Source organism: Drosophila guanche, unplaced genomic scaffold, assembly GCF_900245975.1.
Source record: "Drosophila guanche unplaced genomic scaffold, DGUA_6, whole genome shotgun sequence".
Lineage (NCBI taxonomy): Eukaryota > Metazoa > Arthropoda > Insecta > Diptera > Drosophilidae > Drosophila > Drosophila guanche.
This window is the reverse complement of record NW_022995743.1, coordinates 3,825,771-3,849,064: the sequence shown is the minus strand read 5'-3', so window position 1 is coordinate 3,849,064 and position 23,294 is coordinate 3,825,771. Positions and strand designations below refer to the sequence as shown.

Genomic DNA, 23,294 nt, shown 5'->3' with positions numbered 1-23,294 from the left:
TCTGAAGAGCAAAGATCTGAGAAAACGGTTACCGAATCCGAAACAACAAAATGGGAACACAAAAGATGATTTATCATTACAAGAACATCAGAGAGAGGGGGCAGAGACACAGGATAGAGCGATGGCGGGGCCTTACAAATTGGATTGCCACAGGGGATCGGAAAACTGGCACGCAAGAGAGGTGAGAAATGTTCCCAAGGGAAACCACCAGAAACCAGAAGGAAAATAAAGCAAAAACTGAAAGCAAAGTTAAGAACATTTTGGAATGTAGACGCAGACACAACGATGGGTGATCTGACTGCTCCATAAAGATTGGAGACTAGAGCAGAATTAGAGCTAGAAATAGATCATATTATAAATGATCTGCAGCCCTTTCCTCAGCTACAAACTTAATCACTTACAGATTCCACTTGCAATCGAAAAACATTTGAGATAAATCGCACATCAGCTGGCCAGCTAAACAGTAATTATCCCATCAAAGTGCACTATTCCATCAAGTCCAAAGAGCGCTCCAAATGCGAGGAAAGTATATCCGGAAGCGGAGATTCCATGCCATTGCCATTCCTCTCAGGCGACTAAAACCCCGCCCAAAGTTCCAGCAAAAGTTGCTTGGATTTTCCAAGTTGCCGAAAAGTTGTTTACCCACTGCCATCCAACCTGGTGGAAATGCCGCTCCTAACTCACGACGAGAACAATGTCAATGTTTTAATTTATTTAAAATCAATTTACGCAAAATCTTTTCCGAATTCTTTGCGAGTCAGAGCGAGGGAGGCGGAGGAGCCAGACCCAGGGTTTGGCGTCTGTTCGGCTGGCTCTGGCGTAGAGTCAGTGGCAGAGCCTCGACTCTGCTTAGAGCTCAGCAAAGTGCTTTTGGTAGCAGCACTGGAAAATCCTGCATAATTTAATTGTCCTGTTGTCGATGGTAGTTACTCCCTGTTCCTGTCTGTTATCCCTGGGATTCCTGACTCTCCGCAGTCCTTACGCCCAACCAATCTGCCTGCCTGTCTGTCTGTCTGTCTGTCTGTCGGCGGTCTGTTTCTATTTGTTGCCTTGCCGCTTGTAGCAACATTTCTACATGACTCCCACCCACTGCCGACAGTGCAACACTGCTGCAAGCCGTCCTTAATCCACATGCGACCGCCGCAAAACTCTGCCACGCTGTGGCACGGAGCAGACAGGTGCCTGGGTTTTCGGCTGGGGGTTTTTGCGGCTTCTTTGCGGTCCACTTGGCATCATCCATCGGCAAGGAGACCACAATTACTCTGTTTACTTCTACTTCTGTCTTCCGTTCTGCCAGTTAATTAAGTTTCCCAGTGCGAAAGTGCGAAATCTTTAAGGTTGAACCAACCCAATAGGCAGGCAGCGAATGCATCTCACAGCAAACTCAGATTTGATGGCGCTTTTTCGTTGTCATTCCTCAAGTGAAATCAAGTGACCGACCGACCCCTCGCAGCTGAAATCTTGGCAGACAAATCCATTAGCATTAAATTGCTGTAAACGGCTGTGGGGGCATCGTTCGGAATGGATTGGAGAATCTTTAATAATCTACAAATGGAACCAGAAAAACGGACTGAGACCAGCTGATAGTTTCATTAAATTCTCGGGAAATATAATACCATTTTCGGGGGATGAATCCGAGCCGAACCGACCGATTGTTGGATTGTTTTATTGATGCTGTTGCCTGGCTGGTGTCATTGTTGTTGTTGCTACCATGCGGGGTTTCTTCTAGACTGCTGCCGACGTACACATGATTTTGATTTCAATTGTATTCTCCCCGAAAACTATAACCATCAACCAAGCGCAGCTCAGCCAGAGTTACTCCACACAATCGGGGAATATTTGATGAGAAGTAGACAAATTGTATTGTTGTTGCAATGTTCCATTAATGCCACAGATGGAGGCACAATCGCGGAGTGTGTGTGTGTGTGTGTGTGCACTGAATGCCAAAGTTAATAAATTCAAAACACTTGAAAATTTCATTTTGGCATATTAAATTTCGGGAAAAGAAAAGGAAAAGGAAAAGGAAGAACCCCTCCAAACAGTCGAAAGGAGTTACGATGGGTAAAAGGACAAGGAAAAGGCCAGGGAAAAACTCAGTCAGGCACGGCGCCCATACACGAGTGCTCCTCTGATCCCCCTGCACCTCTCCCAGAAGGCACACAAAAATTTACATATGAAAGCCTCACAGCCGTGGCAAGTTGGGGGCTTAGGGGGAGTGACGCCACATGCAGACAGCACACACACATGCAGCTCGTGTCGTCGTCCTGGTGGGGTATTTGCAATTGCCAGCGAAGTATTAATGGCAGCATTTGAATAACAATGCAGCAGCAGCTCCGATTCAATGTGAATGTGCCTGGGAAATGTGGAATATGAATAGATGGAGGGACTGGGACAGGGACAGGGACAGGGACAGGGCAAATGACATGAATCGACCAATCTCCCAGCGGCAGGTCCCCTCTGCGGGCTCCAATTAATGCCCTAGCAAGAGACTAATTTGAATTGCATTTTGGGAGTCGCTGTTCCGCGAGAGAGTGCATTCCCGATCTCTGGGCTAGTGTCGAGTCGCGGCTGGGTCCAGTCAGCGTCGATTTCCAGGAACATTCTGGCGGCAACCCACGTAGCATAATGAGCACAAAATTCAGGAGAATTTAGCCAGTGGACAACGGAGTGGAGATGGTTATTAAGGGTCTGGGCTTCTCTCTCGATCTGTGTCTTTGTCTGCTTTGTCTGTTCTTTGCGACAGTCTCTGAAATATGCAAACGTCACTCGGATCGGATGCTGTTAATTATGGATCCCAGCGCATTCTCAGTCACATTTTATAATCACACACAAATCTGGATTTTAGTCTCAGATTGTAGTAGTTTCTTTATACATCAACAAAAAATTCCAGTCCAACATTTCGAAGGAGAATTGATTCTAAAATGCTAAAATACGAAAACATTTGGCAGCTGTTGGCCATCGTTGTGATGCTGCAGGTGCAGGGTAAGTGCAGACCCCTAAGATTCCCTACTCCACTGACCTTCTCTGTTGCCTTCCCTACAGGTCTGCGGGCTCAGTGCGCCGACTGCAGCCAACACTGGGGCTATCCTTGCAAGGCCAACGTCACGGGCTACTACTGTGCGCCAGGGTCCGCCATCGATACGGTGCCAATGGTGCAGGAGGACTACGAGACGAGCACCATTGATCCCATGGACATTTACAAGCAGTGCACGCCCTATCCCTTTGCCCTGAGTGTGTAATCTCCTCGATCTCTAGCTAGATCCCGAGCTATATCCCGTATCCCTCCCTCAGGCAAAATCGGCAGCTACTGCTGCGTCTATTCCCCGAAGATTGGCTGCCAGGCGGCCATCAATACCCACATGTACCAGTACGAGTCGAATCCCGTGATCTACTGCAAGCGCTGCATCGATCGCTGTCTCTGCGACAGGGGGGGCAAGGGCAACTATCGGGCAATGCCCTGGCAATTGGGCAGACTGCTGTTGGGTGTTCTGGCGATCATGGCACTGGGACTGCAATTCCAAATTGAAGTGTAAATTCTGACTGTAAATTCTGGTGTTCAAAAAACAAAACTGAGAGTATTCGGTGGAAATATTTGTACCATAAGAAGAACTTGTGCTACGATCATTGTACCTTGAGCAAACTGTGGACTTAACAACATTCTGCAACTGCCACAGAAACCATCCATTTTTCCTGTCGAATCTGCGGACAGGAATCTCTGGAATCCACTGTGTCCAGTGGAGTTGTGTCCCAGTGGCAGTGGAAACTTTGTGGCAGTTCAGAAACCGTTTCCCGCTGGCTGACACGAATCGCGGCGCATCTTGCTGGCGGAGTGCTGTGTGTGTGGGCTCTAATGAAATTAAATGTATCCCCGACAGATAGATGGCAAATAAAACGTTGAACAGCGGCGTTGCAGTTGCTCCTTTTGGCCAATACACTTGAGTGATTGGAACCATTGGGCCACCAGCCAGCCAGACACCACAGCCAGTTGCCAGTTGCCAGGGCAGGAGTTGGGCTTTGTCCGAGTGGAGGGTTCCTGCCTCTACGGGCTAAGTGAGAAAATGTCCCAGCCAGGCGGCAGAGTACGTGACTGGGAACATTATTGTTTGCTTATCTACACTTAATTGCTTCTGGCTACACTTAATAATATGATGCGGCCCGTCCAGCTCTCTATGGGTTCTCTCTCTCTCTCTCTCTCTATGCCATCGTCATCGTCGTAGCCATAGTCATAGCCATAGCCATAGCCGTGGCAAAGTCACTCTCCACCCTCGTCGACTCGACTCGACTCGACTCTATCTTGGGGCACACGGCACGCTGTTTGTTCGGTTTCCCACTTTGCGTTGGTCCGGGCATCGTCATCGTCATCGTCTCCCCGTGTCCCTCCTCTGCGTCTCTCCACTTCTTTGGTTGAGTTTTCATTCAGCTTGAGATTTGTTGCACCATAAAAAGGGCTTCTTGGAGACCAGTCTGCCGTCTCTCCTTTGCCTTTGCCTTTGCCTTTGCATTGTATTCTGTTGCATGCTGCTGGAGAGCTATTTGTTTGCCTCTTTTTGTGTCTTTCTCTCTCTCTCTCTCTCTCTCTTGGGCTGTTCTCTCTGTTCTTTTTTTTGTGGCATGAACAATTTCATTGGAATTGGTTTTTATTCGTGTTGCCCAGCCTCGTGTATCTTTCTGATTTCTGATGGATTTCTTTTGGATTTGTTTTCGGGAGGTACAAATTGTGTGACGCTAATGGGGCACAGGGCATGGCTCTAGGTGTGCGTGTGCCTGTGTGTGTTTGTGTGTGTGTGTGGGGTTGACATGCCTCATTAGCCACGAAGATCAAAAAGATTGAAGTAGTTTTCGGTTGGTCATGTGACATCGCTGCTTCCTTCCTTGATTGAACATTTTTCTTTCTCCCCCTATTGGAAATATTCGAACTCAAGAATTAATTATATTTTTGGCCACAGCATTGGCCACGCCCCGTACCCGTACCATTTTCATTCCAAAACTAAAGCAATTCCCACTCCAATGTCTCTCTCTCACTTTTTTCCTCTTGTTGTTCTCCCTTGCATTTCCATTTCCTTTTTCACTTTCTGTTCCATTTCCTAGCAGCCTCCTTCCATTCCTCTTTCCCTTCTGTCGTCTCATCTATCGGCCGAGTGCTAATTGTTTCGAATCTGCAACCCTCCTCCCGCTCCAAGAGTTGGTTGGGGGGTGGGGACCCTAAGCTTCAGTTAGCGATGGCAGTGGGAGCAGCAGCAGCAGGCAAACGGGAACGAGCAAAGGAAACGAAAGAGTCAAAAAGGTAAAACGAAAATGCAAAGGCTCGACACTTTGGTTACCCTTTGATGGATTATCGCATGTTTAATATAGAAACTGTTAAAGACTCTTGGAGCGTAGACTCTAGCATCTCCCTTGCTGCTCTCTGTATTGCTTTGCTGCATTCATGTTCGCTGTGACAATTGCGAATTTAGCTCTCAATGTGTGGTGTGCCTGTGTGCCTGTGTGTGCGTGTGTCTACCTAAACCCTCCACCCTGGTGCTTGCAATTAGTGGGCGTGGCACTGTTGCCCAGGAAGTGCGTGACTTGCAGTCGACTTGCAGTTGTTCCTATGCGTGTGCCTCAGTCTGTTTGCGTTTTGTATTTGTGGGGAAATCAATTGAACAGCAGATGAATAGAGGGATGCAGAGAGCAGGGCAGGGGGCAGGGACAGCAGAGCAGCATTCATGGATGGAGATGGTGGCTGGATGGTTGCTGTGGCTGTTGTTGTTGTTGTTGTTGTTCCACGACCAATAATCAGGCTAATAAACATTTCATTCACAGGCCTCATTGAGCAGGGGCCCAATCATAACAATGCCGTCTGCCGTCTGCCGCTGCCAAATGTTCAATAGGATCCCATTGCAAACATTGCCACCACCACCCCCTAGCAACATATGGAGGCAAGACGATGATGGCTTTCCCTTTCATCGCTCGATGTATGGACGATGATGGCCTGTCATAATATGGGGGCTCGAGATGCACACAAATAAACCGGAAATTATTGTTTTTTTCCTTTGGTTGCCTCTGCCAGAGACACAAGCTTTTCCGTTTGCCAGAGCAACGAGCAAATTACAGAGGGGGAAGGGATAGCCAGAGGGGCATCCCTTGAGCTTATCCTTATCAAGTGTATGGCTGGCTGCCAGAAATTGAGTTTACTTCCGATTTTTGGCATTTGTTCACCTACCTGGAAGAAGAGTAGAGAGAAAATGCCAAATTTAGTTTATCTCTCAGTTAATTCTTAGACAAAGCTTTAATTTGGTAGGTAAATATACAAATTGTGAGGTTCCCCCCCCCCCCCCCCACCCCTTTCGAGGGCATTTTTCCGCCAGACATCTGCTCGTAGCAATCAAAACCAGGAACAATGGCAAACAAACGCCAGGCGTAGTCCCAGACCCCATTCTTATTCTTTACTCCTTTCCCTTTCTCATTCCGTGAATCTACCCCCAAAAGGAACTGGTTAATCCCCCGCAAAACCCGGACGATTAACCAAACCCAAAAACCCAAATGAAAACCAAATGAAAACCAAACCAAACCAAGTCGAGCCGAACCGAACTGAACCGAACCGCAGTGCAAAATTGCAGCCGAAAAGAATGCCCCAGAATGGCAGATAACAACTGCAGATAGTCGGAGGGATGTGAGCCGCTGTACAACACAGTAACAAAAGGACCCCGGGCAGGGCACCAAAATGCGAGTAAAACAATTCCAATTAAAGCGATGCGACAGGAAGAGTCAAGCTCCCTCCATCCTGCACCCGTATTTGCGAGTATTTGCAGCGAAAAAGGTAGAAAGGTGGTTGGTAGGGGGCAGGGGGTTAAGCGAAAGGGCAGTCAGAAAGTCATGGTAAATCCAATTGTAGACACAACTAAATATATTTATATTTGCATTTGTATTTGTGTTTCTAGAATGGGATTAAAGTTTCCCAAAAGCACTCAAAAATTGCATATCCGATGAGCGGAAGGGCGGCAGAGCGGCTGAGCGGAAGTGCATTAAAAGAGGTGCACGGGGCAGAGGCCAAAGGGTTAACCAAGAGGCCAGCAACTGTTGAAACTCCCACGGATGTCCCGCGATAAAATACACTGAGCGAAAGGCCAAACGGGGGTTGCTTGGTGCTTAAGCCATGATGCGATCTCTCTCTCTCTCTCTCTATCGAAACCCTCCCCCTGGCACTACCCTAAACCCGAAACACGGCGGTCAATCAGTTTACAACAATAACAATTTCTGAAGGGTCAACACGTGGTCCACATCGACATCCAATCTCCCGCCTACATCCGCATTCGCATTCGCATTGGCGTTCGCGTTTTGTGTTTTTGCGGGGTGGGAGCGGTTGAGGCAGGCTGTCGACTCCGTGGCGGGCATTTTGTATATTCAATTAGCCGCTGCCTTCATGTCGAACATTTCCTCTAACTCAATGGCAGTGGGGCGGCAGAGTGGTTGCTGCCTGCCTGCCTCCTGCCCACTCCTTGTTTGTTTTGCATTTCTAATGCAATTTGCGGCTGCATCGCTTTTGTTGCCCTTGCCGTTGCCGTTGCTGTTGCTCTTGTTGTGTGTGTGTGGCGTGTCGTGTCCATTAGCACCTTGGTGCTCATAATACATATTCATTAATTTGCCAGGCACATCCATCCCCCATCCCTACGAAGGGGTGGTGTTTCCGTTCTACCCTTCTGCTCATGAAGCTATGAATGGGGAAGCTTCCCTTTCCTTACTTTTCCCTCTTAATGTGGAGCTTCCTTTCTCCTCTCTCTCTCTCCTGGGACCACCCAGGAACAGCCCTGAGAGCCCTCCCTCTTAGTTCAAGCTCTTTAATTGGTGTCTGTAATGGATATGCACTATTTCCACCGCCACACAATCTCTACTTTCAGCTCCATACCCTTTCCCACTCCTACTTCATCTTATCCCCGTAACTTAAACACTTTGTCCTCACAGTCACCGCAAAATGTTCTCATTCATTAAGCTTTCGGAAGCAAAAGGCGTAACCGAACCCATTCCCCACCCAACAAGGGCACAGCATCTCGATTGACTATTGTAATTGCTCATCCACCCACAGGCCATGGCCCACTCCAGGGATACCATCCACCCACCTGGGAGCTGGGAGCTGGGAGCTGGGACCTGGCATCTTCCGCTGGACGTGTGCTCCTTTTTGTCTTTCGAATTAGTTAAGGTTTTGCGGCCACACTGGGAGGGGGACAACTTCAACAATAAAACAACTTGAAACACGGCAAAACACTTAAGCGCAACACTTTTAATTTTCCAGTAACTCTCCCCCCCCCCCCAGACACAGCCCACGCCACTGCTTTTCCCCATCCCTTGCTCTGGGTTCGTTTTTTGGCTGGGTGTGGGATGAGCTGGACTGTGGCTGAACTTGAAACTGATGCTCGGCACGTGGACATGATGAGCACATGATGCCCCCCTGCCACTCTCCTGCTCCTGGGGAGGGGGAGGTATAAAGCCAAAGACAGACGCAAAGGGGCAGCCCAAAGGGGTTGTGTGACTCGTCTTGGACAAAACATATTCGACTGGAAGGTCTATCAGTCGGTAGGTAAGGCACTGCCGCACTTTTCCTGTGTGTTTTTCGTTAGCTCTCTCACTGCGCCACACCTCACATTGCAGTGTAGCTTGTCGCAAAACTATTTAAATGTGATTTCCACGCACCCTCAGCACCCAGGCCAGAGCCCTACCACCAGAGCCAGAGCCAGAGGCCAGGCTCGCCCGATGCTGTGCGGCAGACGTCGGCACGCGCTCAAATTAGTGATTGAGCAGCGAATACAGGGCGGCAGGGGGGGCAGCAGCACAGGGAGATATTTATATGAAAAGCAGAGCTCGTGCCACTCCGCTCTTGCAACTCTGGCTACAGCAACAACAATGGGATTGCGTATAATCAAAAATTAACATAACAATACACAGGCAGTCCCACCGCCCGTGTCGCAACCAGTGAATCAGCAACAACAACAACTGCGACAGCGGCAAAGTGTTTTCTGAGGCAGACACAAAAAAATACACACAAGTATGTACAAATGTATGTACGTACATATGTATATGTATATGTACGAGTGCGAGCATAAGCCGCACCGAAATGAATTTGTGTGGCAAGAACTTAAAGTTGCCACGGACAAGACCCTGAGCGATACCATAATGAAAGGGTAAGCAAGGGCAGGGCTTCGATCAGGCTTCCCACAGGGAGAGAAGGTGAAGCACCCAAAGCCCATTAAAGAGAGAGAGAGAGAGAGTGAGAGCAACAGTCAGCGGTTACGCGAGAGAGCGGGAGGGCGATGCCAAATAGCAAGGAGCAGGAGCGAAAGCGGTTTTTGCTTCATCTCTACGCACAGCGGAGAAGTGGGAAAGAGAGAGAGAGAGAGAGCGAAAGCGAAAGACAGCCAGACAGACAGATGGACCGATAGCAGAGAGGCAGAGAGTGAGACACGCAGGCAGACAGACCGGTGGGAAAGGGAGGGAGCACGCACGCACACAGGCGTACAATTCGATAAAGAAAATTCCCAGCGGGCACTTAATTTACTGCCTGGCGTTCCATTTCGTGTACATTTCTCATGCAGTTCCCCCCCACACACACACCAATCCTCTCCGTGCAACCGAATAGATGTTGTTGTTGCACTGTTGCCACATTTCAGACATCACCGAGGTTCAAGTTCAACATGGGCTGAGGTTCGAGGCAACTTCATTGCTTCATCTTTATCACCTTAGAAAATAAAAAGAAATCAAAGCAACGACATGGCAGATCTATGTGGCAAAAGGTTCCAAACTGGAGCTATTTATTGACTGTTGTCCACATAAACGGAGTACAGAACCTTAAGGCCCTAACCGAAGCAAACTCAATGGATATTTGGGTAAAGAAAGAGGGCCCAATGATCGGTCTAAAAGGTAACTGAAGGTGGAATGTAACTTTTATTCAGAGACTATGAAATGGAATATCTTTCCAATAGACCTGTAAGAGTGGTCTTCCATCTTCCGTTTTCCCACTCCTCTGGCTTTTTGCTGCTTCTCTTGATCCCGATCCTTGAATTGGATTCACGTTTCAGGCATGCAAAAATTGGATTTGTTTCGGGTTCAATATCTGACTTCCAGCGAGCTTCCTTTTCCCCTTGCCATCCTTTGTGCCATGGTCGTGTGTGTTGCCACGTTGCCACGCGTGCCACACAAACACACGCTGAACAAGGCCAGCGTAATCAACATAATGAGAGTGGGTAAGAGTGAGCATTATGATAATAATAGTGTGCCAAATGCTCAGTTCTCTGTGCATCCAGGGATCAGGGAGCAGGCAGCAGGCAGCGCAGGGTTGCTAGGCCTCGCTCGAAGGGTTGCCTCCTCCTGTCCCCTGTCTCCTTTCTCCTGTTTCAACTTCAACTGGGCCTCGTGCTTTTGTTGAGTTTTGAAAAATATTCAAGTTATTCGAGGAATGCATTTGGCTCTCTCTCTCTCTCTCTCTGTTCAGTTTTAATCATTTGCGTTTTTTTTTGCTTTTTCAACAAAGTGTTTCGGGTGTTTCGATGGCTGCTAGGCAGGAGCGAAACAACAAAGGAAAGGCGCTCCGCTCCGCTCACTCCGCTGACACGAAATGGCAGTGATCTATTTTTGTGTGTGCGTTGCGTGGAATGTTGAGTGCCTCGAAAAAAGGGAATGTGTGTATGCCGGGGAGGTAGGGATACGGGGAGGATGTGTGGTGCCCATTGTCTGGGAACCCATTCGATATGCGATATGCGATATGCGATGGTGGCAGCAGATATACAGAAGGGAAAGAACACTGACATGTGAGAGGGAGAGTGGCAAATGCGAGTCTATCATGTGCTTCAGTTGTACTCCAATTTCTGGCTGCGGCCAAGAGGTGTCTTAAGTTTTCCAAGGCGACGTTGTAGCCACCCTTTACCAAGAGCTCCTCCTGCCCTGCCCTGCCCTGCCCTGCCACCCTCGAAATCTCTGCTCTTTCAACTCCTCTGCCACATCCAACCCCACTCCCAAAGAGAGGCAGCTTCTGTTCTCCTCCATCCTGAATCATTTATCCCACTTGAGACAAAATCAAAATTCAGCTAATTTGCATTTTCGATTTGCATATTTACACAAAATCCGGAGGCCTATCCGTGGAGTGCAGCCATCCGTCTGCCACTGCCCCCTGTCTACACGATGCAAATGTTCTGTCATTGAAATTAAATTGATTGCAAATACTGAAGATTGACTTGAAGTGGGAGATCGCCGACAAAGACGATTGCGGATAGGACATGCGATGGCTGTAAGCACCAGAAACAAAAGGTTGGCTGCTGGCTCCTTGTTGATTTTTGATAACTTCCCTGGCACTCTGCAGCGACTTCAGGACTCTAGCTCTTCCTCCACTCAGTGGCAAGTCAACGTCAGGGCAGAGCACATAATTGCAGTTTGCCCGAAAAGGGTTGTTCCGGGGGTTAAGCAGGGGCTGCGGCGTCGCATGCGATGCAAGGCCAAATGCCATTAATGAAAATCACACACACACACGGAGCGGCTCCCGCTGCTACACCCCGCTCCAAGCACATGGCATGAAAATGCTACCCTAATTCGAAATTAAGCAGCCTTCAGATTGCCAATAGGGATGGGGGGGGGGGGGGAGGGGGGGGGGAAGGGTAGCTTAAGGGTAAGGGTGTAAAATGCATTATGAGCGATGCGTTAATGGAAATCCAAAACAGGTAGCAAAGGGACGGCAACGGACAGGTCTTTCTACCCTCAGTCAAAGTTAAGTAGAAATCAAATCATTTGAAGACCCATTCTCCCAGTCAAAGTTCAGGCAGAGAGAACTGGACTGGACTCAACTATTTAATAAAGTTTATTCGAGGACCAAACACACCGACCAACCCCCTGGCCCTGCCATGCAACAACTTTTTTGTAGCAAACTTTAGGAAATTGGCACAGCCCGAAAATCAGTTGCGAAAGAAGTTGATTGAACAATTTGTCAAGTGGCAGGCAGACTACTCGCATTGAGCCAAGGAACATCTGGAGCATTGGGTTGGCTGTGGCACTGTGGGGCTGTGGGGGAGGGTGCACATGTCATGAGCGAGCAAAAGAAATGACAGCCACACGTCTTGGATTGCTGGAGGAGCGGCAAAGCTGGCGATGACTGCGGGAAGTCTGACAGGTTTGGTTTTTGGCTCAACCCCAGAGCTCAGATCCGAGTCCCAGCTCGCAGCTGCCACCCCTTGGGACAGTGTTTACTTTCGTGGGATTTACTCGGGAATGGCACACCCTTGGCAGCAGCCCAAAGGACTCGCTCACGAGCTGCTTAAATTCAACTAAACAAATTGGAAAATTTTATAAAAATTGGTTTATGATGCTGACATTTGTATGGCATCCGTTTGTAGGGCAGCAGCAGGCAGTTGCCAGGCAAATAAGAGAACAAAATAACAAATAACAACAAAATAGAAAAGTGCAACGAAGCGTTCAAGTGGGAGTGGCAGGGCGAGTGCTTAAGCCGCAAAGGTGCCAAGGGGCTTGGCGCTGCCAACAGGTGACAGCCAGAGAGATTCGCTCGAGCAGCAGAGGGAGCGAGGGAGCCAGAGAGTGAGCTCCTGAAAGCCCCATCAATAACAGGTTGACAGGCGGAGGCACTGGCAAGTGGATGAATGAAACAAATCAATGGAGATTGGAGGCAGAGATGCTGCTGCCTGCAGAGAGTGCGAGACGCAATCGCAAAAAGAAAAAGCTCGCCCCCAAAGCAGGTCAAAAGTATGACAAATTCTAAGCAGATTATTTTGTGAGCAATGAAAGGATTTCCATTCACACTCCCAGAGAGTGCAGGCAGCCCGCTCTTTTCTCCTACCCAAGCAAGTTGGACCCAAGCCATAAGCCATAAAGGAAATGAATGTGGCAACAGCAAAAGCGACAGAGTCAAAAACTACACTTTACAATTTTATCGTAAATCCAATCCAAGGCTTTAAATTACGACAGCAGACGCTCTCGGCCGACAAGTCGCAGGGTCATTAAATTGATAAATAACCAAAACTTTGCTCATAATCGCCTCCAAACCGAGTGGAGAATCACGATGGGAGTGGCGTCGGTTGCTCGTTGCTGGTTGCCTGCCGATTGGGTCCTGGATGACACACCATCAGAGCAACAGCCAACATTTATCAAAGGCAAACAAAATACAAACTGTGGCAGGCGGCTTCTCCTGAAGGAATACTCCGCACTCGAGGCCCGTCTGAAAATGTTTGCCTAAACAATTTGTGTGGGGTGTCCCGGGTTGGGGGCCACGGAGTAACCCAACGCCCGGTCATCCATTTAAATTCCGCACATAAATTAACATAGTCTGCCATTGCCCAAGCCAGCGGGAGTCCCTGCCTGCAATCTTTCACATATGTCGACTGCCAGTCAACTGTGGCCACCAGGCTCCTCATCATCCTTTGGTTGCAGCTTCTGCTCCTGCGCCCATCTTCCGATGCCCAGCTACCGGCGGGGTTTCCAGAGACAGTCGGACGACACCTTTTTCCACACACAGATTGCAGCAGCAGCAGCAACATTTTGACGCATCATTGAGCGAATCGTTTGAGTGACTGACTGGACGACATATTGATGTATTGACTGACTCTTTGGTTGGTTTTTCGTTCTGTTCCAATGATTGTTGGGCCTTCCGTGGCGTTGCTTCCTTGTTTGTTCATGTCAGCGCGCAAATGCGACTAATATTGGTAGTAGCATCAAAAGACAAGCTACCAAACAGCTCACACTGCGGGAAAGAAGTCTCAATCGTGGATAGAGCAGCTTTAAGCAGAGCTCCAATGGATTATTTCCTGTCTGTCCAATTCTCCGCACTTAGTTTTTTTCCCAGTGCAGCCGCTTGGACTGTTGCCCTGCCACAGCCAAGGGTCGCTTCATTACTTTAAATGCTTTACACGTACAACATTTAGTTGGTCGGGGGGCTGACAGACAGGGGGTTTGCTCTTTCCTTTCTTTGTGGGTGGGCTGCCAGGGGAGGGGCTTGTGCCAAACGTTTTATTGATGCAGCAGAAGCAGCACCACGGCGACAACCGACGCACGGCAAACGCATTTTGCACACAATTCAATCTATTCTCCTTTGTCACTCGCCATCTTTTTGGTTCCGGGAAGTGCCACTGTGCCACCGTACTGTACCCACTCTGAGTGGAGTGCCTGACTGATGAGAATGGATGATGTCGCCAAAAGTTGTTCGGCTCTTCTTTTGTTTGGCCAGCGGGAAATCCAAGGCGTAGAAAAAGCATTGCCACTGCCACTGCCACACACTGTACTATTCACTGATTACAATGGAGCCACAGACTCGTATTGGCACGTGTTGGAGCTGGTAGCCGATTAGCAATCGGTAGAAAAAAACATTCTGCTTATGGATTCTGCTATTCAAGGCTCGTTTTCGTTTTGAAATTGGGCAACCACAACTCATGGAATTGCAGTAGATTAAAATCTGTAGAGGCAGGCTGTAACTTTTGTACCTTTTGTTCATAATCTTATAATCCCTCATGCAGAAATATAAATAAATGCAGAACTAATCTCTCAATAATAGTTCCTTAATCCCCAGGGCAATTAATTAAAGTCTCCTCTCTCCCTCACTCGCTGTTCTATTTCTCCTCTCTCTAACAAGAAAAAAACCGTCTCCTAACAAGATTAAAGTCTCTCCGGCAATCGGAGTGTGTTGCTTGCCACTTAAAGTTGAAAGCGAGAAGACTTTTGGGGCAGTGTGAACTACACAAACACAGACACATGCTCACACACACACACACACATACAAAAAAGTGTTACATGGACAATTAAGTTTTTATGAAGCATTTCCGTTAGGTGGCGCTGGAGCTAGAGCTCTAGCTGGAGCTGGCGAGTAAGTAAGCAACATGCACAACGACACGCACACAGCCATGCACACGGACATGCTTCGGAATTGCTTCGGAATTGCCGTTGGCGCCAGACGCACAACCATGTGGAGCGAAGGAGAGAGATGGTGTGAGAGAGAGGGGCAGAGAGAGGGGGGAGAGGCAGTTTGGGTGGGAGTGTGGCTTGTTTTTGTGTGCGTGCCTGCTTCGTTCTCCATTTTGTATTTAAATACATTTTAATTAGTATTTATTGTAGACTAGCTGGCGTCCCCCTGTCCACCTCCACACTGGGTGGCACTTAACACTTGCCAAATTAGACATGCAACAATAATGGCAACAAAGGGTTAACTTAATCAAAGGGCACACACACACGCGAATGCCCCCCAAGACTCTCGAATCTCCAGGCATACGCCCCTGGCAGGACGTAATCCCAATCACAGCAGCTCCTTCTTTTTGGCCTCTTTTCGACTAAGCAATTAACTACGCTTTGATTAACACTCCACAGCTACTACACATACAGGCTACAGGCATGTCCCGCATCCACATCCAACAGCCACATCTCCCGCACACCCAGCCATTTTCTGGGCCGTTGACAACGACGACGACAGCTGTCTGCCCGACTGCCCCACACTCTCCGCCGCCTAACATACACACACAGCTAGGAGTGGTACGGTAACAGTGCCTGCTTAGCCCCCTGTCTGTTAGTTAACATCTGTCAATTACAGCCGGCCGCCGCCGACGCCGACGCCGTCACTGCTTAGGCTGCTGTTAAGGCAATGAACGGTGCTTCTCTGCCGATGCCCTGACTTGACGGCACTTTTCGTTTACATCCAGTAGTCTTCCTCTTCATCTCGCTCACTGGCCCTCTCCCTATTCGTAACCCAAACAAAGTCCGAGCCAGTGTCCAAGTCTAGCGGTAATTAAAGTGCACTTTTGGACTCTAGGATTATGCTCCGCCACTCAGTGTATCATGTGTGGGCTGCTGTTACTGTTACTGCTACTGCTACTGCTACTGCTACTCTCTGTCGCTCTCTCTCACTCACACTCTCTCTTCCTCTGGTTTGCCTTTGCCTTTACTGTGCAGCGGATGTGTCGCTTTTTCGTTTGCACCGTAATAAGTTATGACACTTTTAGCGCCCACTGTGTGCCCCTCATGTGGGTAGTTCGTGACTGTGTGAGCCTGCTTTCAGTTGCTGTCTGTCTCTGTGTCTGTGTGTGTGTGTGTGTGTGTGTTAGCCACCCCTTTTGCTGTGTATATGGACCCTGTATTTTTGGCCGCAAGATGTTCATTGAAGCGCATAATCGCATGTTAAATGTGTTGTAATTAAAATATTAATTTCTTGCCCAGAGTACTGCTCATGCATACAGTAGCCTCTACATCTTGTAAGCTATTACAACCATCATCATCGTCAGAAACCTCATCATCATCATCATCATCATCGTCATCGTCTGCTGCCTTGCGGTTTTATTTACTTTTTTTTGGCTGTTGTGTAATTATAGTTCTCTCGCCGTCTCTCTCTCTCTCTCTCTCTCTCTCGCTGCATTGCTCCCTTTTTTCTCGTACCTTTTACTCATATGGCAAGTGCACGGAAAGGAGCACAAATAACTTTTAGTTTGCCAGCAACCGAGAGAGAGAGAGAGCGAAGGAGAGAAAGAGAGCAGATAGTGGAAGCCAGATAGAGCAAGCTTAGCAGAGATTATGGGGTAAACAGACTATTAAAAAGTTTTTAAAAGTCAAACTTTGAGAAGTGAAAACGAGCAGAGAAGAGGAGAGTCGAGGAAAGGAAGAGTAGAGGAAGAGCAGCGCAGAAGCATCATTTTAATTACGATAATCGTATATGTTGGAGAATTTTAAAGGAATTTAAAAGCATAATTGTATGCTGAAAAACTTCTAATTTAAAGAAAAATATGCTTCAGCTTCACTGGATCCAGTGTCACTAGATCTGTGTTTCAGCGCTAATAGAAAAGTCGAGACTCCACCCACACAGACAACCCCAATCATTTGCATTTCCCTCATAAAACTTGGTTAAAAGCTCAATAATGTAATTAAAAACCCACTCAAGTCGCCTGTTTACATTAGATCCATTACGCAGCGCATCGGATCGTGTTCGCAAAACGGCGAAAAAAAGTAAAGGAAATAAAGAATCGCATATTACTTAGTCATTTTTTGGTGGGCTTTTTCCATTCGCGAGTTGCAACCACCCAGTTCTTGGTCCCAGCAGCTGTCTGCGGTGTTGTAATCGGATATAATTCCTGCTCTCCAGAGAACATCCTCCGGAGCAGGACCAGCCCCACAAGCCCAGGGGCTATGCAGGTCTAAATAATATAAAAAAAGATGAAAAAGGCGTGCTAAAGACAAAGACCTCCGGAGCAGACCACACATGAGCAGGAGTCCGGGATCCTGCTGCTGGCTTTTGGCCATGGTTACAGCAGCCTCCCCCGCACCCCCCCGGCTGGCATAGACTTTTACATTTGATTTACAAAATATCAAATAGAAAAAAGAGATCCTGAACAACAAACGAAAAATGCTGTTCCCTGGTTCCTGGTCCCAAGTCCAAGTCCAACCCCCAATGCGAGCTGCAGCCCCAAGTGACACTCGCAGGGAGCTGATCCCCCACAGGATAGATGGACGGGGGGGGGGGGGGGGGGGGGGGGGGGGGGGTGGCGTTATAAACAAAAAATTAAGCGCATACGTGAGTTGCATGCAACGTCTCTGGGTGTTTGCTGTGCTGTCTGGTCTGGTGTTCGGCGGCCTGTCCATCGTTTTTTGCTCATTATATAGAAAAAGACGAGCAACAAAAAACAGTAAAAGCTAAGAAGAAAAAAAGGGCAGTAGAACTACCCTCTCGTGTGTATGTGGTGTATATGTTATTTGTTATTAAACGGATCTCCCCGGGTCTCTGCTGGGCCTGTGCTGTGCGGTGTCCTGTCTGGGCAGTGCCTGGCATCGGCAGTCGTGCGTTGCCGGCACGGGACATCATTTTGTAATCGAGACTGACCACAATTGTATTTGTATTTGATGCGAGCGAGTCCTGGGGCCATTATCGCTGGGAAGGGCAGAGCAGGCCACCAGCCAGTTTCACCTGACAGGATACGTTCGTTCAACGTACCGCAGACACAACTGCTCATTAGCGTCATTGAGGTTGACTCTCGGACGGTGGCGCGCAGAGGGGGTTGGCTGGCCAAGTCAAAAGTGTCAAAAGGTAGGAAATGACACCTCAACACCTTTATGCACCCACTGCCGGACAGTCAGTGGCGGTTTCCCTCTGCTATCTGCTATCTGCTGCCATGTCCAGTCTCATCTTTGTTTCCCTCTAATTGTCCTCCAGGCACAAAAAATTGCATTTCAATTCCATTTCAGATGGTTATCCATTCTCTGAGCCCCGCTGGCTGTTGCTGGGACAACAACAACAACAGAATTCTACTCCTCCTCCCCCATCCGTGTCTCTGTCCCACTTCGAGCTGAAATCTATTTTGCTGGTTTATCCACTCGTCAGGCAAAGCTTCCATCTCCATCTCCATCTCCATCTACCTTCGTTCGTTTCTAACCAACTAACAAATGGCTTTCGACTTGCGGCCGATAAGCCATTCCAGTGTGGCCCCCCCCGCCACACCTTGCCACAGATCAAATGGCAAGTACTACGCCGAGTCCTGCCTCTTGTGCCGCGCCTCGCCTCGGTTCGATGTCGCGGCACGTGACCAAATTATTCCCCCACTGCCAGACACATGGTAGCAGGATAGTGTGGATGGTATTCCATGTCTCCATAAATGTAATTTTCTCACATATCACCAGGAGAACACTCTCCCATGCCCCGCACTGTCTCTCTGTGTCCTGTTTTAGTTGATATTCTCCTGGTTTATGGCATCGTTACCTTGGGTGACTCGCAATTAGCACAGGGATTCCTGGCCGCTCCAGGCTGCTCCCCCTTTTGAATCTAATCGAAAGAAATCTCAGATGTTTCTTCTCTCCATGGGCTGTATATAAATAATGTTAATGGCAATTTGTCGCTACGCAGGCAGACGCAGGACTCCTCCTTATTGGCAGTTTTTGTGTGTGCCAATGAATATTAATGTGTTCATATTTAACAAACTCCACGAACTGTGATTGCCATGCATAGAGTGAGAGCGAACTCAACGAAATGTAAGTTCTTTTACGCCTCTGAAAAGTGTTTCAAACTCTCACAAATAGCCCTCAATCGTTGACCATCTTTGGTGCTACTTTTAAGACCCGTTGCAGTGCCTTAAGCCCCTGGAGAATTCACATTCAATTAAGGCCAGGATTAGGTTTAGAGATTAACTTTTAGAATTGAGTTTAGAATACAAATTTCATCTTCCTGCCATCAATGAATTGATTTGCTACCCTTCTCCGAATGAAGTTGTATTTTCTCCCTCTTCTCTGGCAACTCAATTTGCTGGCTGGCATCGATCGGATCGCTCGGACTTATTGAATTTTGTGGAAACATAAATAACAGTTGGCTGATCCATCCATTATGTCCTCCTCTGACTTGACAACTGAATGGCGATTGGGCGATTGGTATCGGCATTAATGACACCCCACCAAGAGGCATATAACCATCCATCCATCCATCCAACCACCAGCAGCAGCAGCAGCAGCACCACCCATGAAGGCTGTCCATTCCAAGGAAGGAGAAGGAACTACTAATCCTTTCCAAGTACACGCACTGTGCGTTGTGTCTGCCACACGCTGTGCGACGGCAAATGCAACATTTGTGCCCAAGGACACACACACACACAATAGACTGGGAACAGTTGCACCCTCACCAACAGTGGTGGCAAGGAGAGTCGCGTGGTAACGACATCACCCAATACACATTGTAACTCGAAGTAGGAATAATTTGAGCAAACAGTCAGCTTCAAGTGGTCGATGGTTTTAGGGGTTCTTCGTCCTCGGACACGTGCACACGGGCTCTAATCCCGAAATAAGAGCGGGAACACAGCTGCGAGAATTTACCTGCAACGAGAGCAAAGAGAGAAGAGAATATTTATGAGTGCTCGTTGGGTTATTTTTTAATTAAATCCCCGGCATTAAAAACATAAAATGTGTACATTCCGCGATTACTTTAATGCACTGCACATGTGTGGCACCGACAAAGGGACACCAAGGGCGAGGGTGGGAGAGGTAGAGGGAGAGGTAGAGGGAGGCATAAAGCAAACCAGATCCAGTTGCGAGGCCAATTAGGAATCATAAATCCGTGGGCCAGAGAACTTTTTATGGTTCTCCAACCAAATTGCAGGAAGGGCAAAACCATAGGAGAAATATTGTTTATGCCCCAGTGTCCGTTCGTCCGTCCGTCTACTGTCCGGGAGAATATTGGCAGCATAAAAAGCGATTTTGTGGGGCTCACAACGGACTCAAATTGTTTGACAATTAAAAAAGGGCGCAATCAAATGTTTTTGGACACAAAAAATCCCAAATACAGCCAGATACATAACTACATACATTTATACATATTTACATACATTTATGTACATATCTGTCTGTACATGAAAAGAGTCGCAGTGTCGCAGCTCTTAATCAGCGGGGTGTGGGTTGGGGGGCAGTGCTTCGAATTCCGTGGCAAAGTAAGCGTAAATCGACGCACAAATAAAAATGTAAATATTAATAAGCGTCAATATGCGCTCAAGCGGGGCGAAGGGGGGGACTTACAGACAGGAGCCTGGAGCCAGGAGCTTCAGCCAGTGGAAATTTCAAGCAAACAAACAAACAAACACAAAGGCCGCAGTCAGAGCCCAGACTTTTGGCGAAAAGCAAAGGACAACATTTGGGCAGACAGCAAAGAGGAGAGACCCGCACCCCGCAGCCGAACTCTCCCTCTCTCAGACTCCAGCCGAAACCGAACAGCAGCCTCGTTCTCGTTCTCGTTCGGGTTCTTCGTTGCGGCCAGCGGCGGCCCGAACGCTAATGTGAGACTAAACCACGAGCCGGAGACCGAAACCGATGCCCGCCAAAAGGGGCCACCAAATGGGTTCGAAGGTGCAGACAGTGGGCATTTCAGAAATTTCAAGTGAATTTTTGTTAGTTCTATGATAGTTTTAACCACAATTTGTCGAGTCTCTAACTTTAATAAATGAAAGATGCATTCCTGTTCGTGATTTTCCCTTGCTTCACTTTATGCACCAATCCAACCCACTGTAGCGGCTGGCTATCGTATCCATTTTGGTGAGCAACCCAAAATCCGTTCGCTTTTCTGCCCCAGAGCCCCTTTGCTTCACACGCTTACACCACCCCCCGAAGCCCAAACCCAACAGCCACCCCTTCGCCATTCAAGTTCCCCTGGAACACCCCTCCTCTGCTAGAGCTCTACCCCCTGCGCTCTGACCGTGCCCGATGCCATCATCATCATCATCATCATATCAACATCAAGTCATGGACTCAGGGACTTTTCTGAAATGGAACTTTCAACACCGGAAGCAGCGTGTTGCATGTATTTATGTAGATATTAGCGCAGCGGCTAACACACACACACACACACACACACACACACACCCCTCAGCGCACCCCTCACTCACCCTCTCTGCACACCCTTCGCTGCCCTCTGCCCATAAAGCCCTGCTGTTGATGTTGGCCAAAAGTGTTCCATTTTCGTAGCGAAACGAAGCGAAGCGTATGGTTTTCGTGGGGAGTTTTACATTGAATGTTCGTCCATGTCCTCGTCGCCCTTCCGCGTGGCTGTTGTTGTTTTCCATAAGCGCGACTATAAACCAGATTTGGCAGAGCTCTACGACCCTGCTGATACTTCCCCTGCCAGTCCACAGCCATTTCCTCTGGCCGAAGGCAAGGGGCAAGTACGCTTAGCAGTCAAATTAAGCTCCCTGCTTCTGGCTGTGTGTGTGTGTGTGTCTGCCCCCAAAGTCGCAGACTGGGGAACTCTTTTTTGTGTGCTGCTCAATGAAATTATGCATTCATGGCCCATCGACGAGTGGAAAAAGAAGCAGCAGGGAATGCCTACAACTGGGGAGCTTTCATTTGGTCAAGAAACACTGATTGAAAGGGATTACTGGACTACAAGGACCAAGGACTACAGACCACATTCAAATAGAGAGATTGAACACTTTTCTGAACCTGAACCTGAACAACAAGTCGTCTGAGCAGGGCGACTTCTGCTTCCTCGCTCTCTCCTGCTGCTGTGATCCTGCAACCCACTTTGAGCTCGTGCCGTGTGTGCCACCCTTAAGCCTTTAATCAAATGCATTCACATTCACATTCACATTCCCGTTCACATGCAGCAACCCCGTTGAGGCAGGCGACGATGCCCCTCGTAACAAGTTGTGTTATTGTTTGTTGCCGCTACTGGATGTTGTATAATTATACAAAATGTCACGCGGCCCAGGCGCACACACACCTCAAAATACACACATATGTATGGATGGATAACCCCTAGATGCGCTGTGCATCCTTTGGGTCCTTTGAGCATCCTTTGAATCTCCCCTACTCTTCGAATCATGCATCAGCAACATCAATGAAAAATGTGACTTGACGAGGGGTCCATCCAGTCCGGTCCACGGACCACTGCAAAAACCTGTTTGATCGGAACTTGTTCTCAAGGGTCTCTCGCCCTGGCCACTGTCCAGCGCTGCAGTCGTGCAGGGGGCAGGGGGCAGGGGGCAGTAGGAACCCTTGGCGTGTCGCGTGTTCCATCATAACTCCGATCCGCTAACAACAACGGGAGCGTTGCTTGAGTTTTGTGCCGAACGGTAAACGATTTCACGATAACATCTGCGGCGTTGTTCCGATTGCGATTGCGATTGCGATTTTCACGAGGGTTGCTCATTGCATAATTATGCCATTGTCCAATGAAGTTCGTAAAATGCTGCCGATATAATCTAATTTGCGTACGTTAAGGGTTCCTTTCTTTCTTTTGGGGTAGTTTTCACACAGTTCCAAATCTGACAGAAGAAAGAACAATCGACCCAATGACCTACACCCACCTACCCACAAGTTCCGCTGTCTTGAGTGTTGTTCTTTTTCTTAAGCCACTCGCCAGGTGCTGGCTGCTCGGCAATAAACCTTCGACTGGCTGTGGCAAATACCACAAAATCCTCGCGCATAAAGCGCACTTCATAACTCATTTGTTGCCAGCTTCCCCGTGCCACAGCCATCCATCCGCCCAGCGCCACTTCCACGGGTGTCGTGCCACTCTGTTTGTCGGTTAGCTCATCGTGTGTAATGGCAGCGATTTTCACTCTTTTGTATTTGATTTTCGAAATTGTAATGCAAAGCAATTTCCATTCAGTTGCCAGTTGCCAAATGGGGCAGGACAGGGGGGAGGAAGCTGCTTCAATTCGTTTCGATTCGTGCTGCGTGATGGGCGGATTGGATTGGGGGGAGTGTGGCGAATGCCCAACATTTGTCAAATTAGCTGGGTGCGGAAGGGGGGGGGGCACAGATAAGCGATGGCTGGAGGGTGGAGGGATGTCAGAAGCTGTCCCAAAAGCCAACCGAGTAATCCACTTCGT

At 48.4% G+C, this 23,294-nt stretch overlaps 2 protein-coding genes and 1 long non-coding RNA gene across 3 annotated transcripts in view; 1 reads left to right on the top strand and 2 right to left on the bottom strand.

Annotated features, from left to right (window-relative positions):
• Positions 1–23,294, bottom strand: part of LOC117591401 (zinc finger protein jing) — a 121,308-nt gene that overhangs the window by 16,903 nt on the left and 81,111 nt on the right. The gene's annotated exons all lie outside the window — the stretch shown is intronic.
• On the bottom strand, positions 371–13,565 carry LOC117591457. Its single transcript, XR_004574394.1, has 4 exons — positions 13,480–13,565; positions 12,986–12,990; positions 2,319–2,331; positions 371–381 (listed from the first exon to the last, which is right to left on the bottom strand). It is a non-coding gene; the product is annotated as an uncharacterized LOC117591457 (long non-coding RNA).
• LOC117591433 lies at positions 2,889–3,666 on the top strand. The gene is made up of 3 exons (XM_034284699.1): positions 2,889–2,982; positions 3,043–3,231; positions 3,292–3,666. The coding sequence occupies exons 1-3, from the start codon at positions 2,922–2,924 to the stop codon at positions 3,531–3,533; spliced, it is 492 nt and encodes a 163-aa protein (XP_034140590.1). The 5' UTR covers positions 2,889–2,921; the 3' UTR covers positions 3,534–3,666.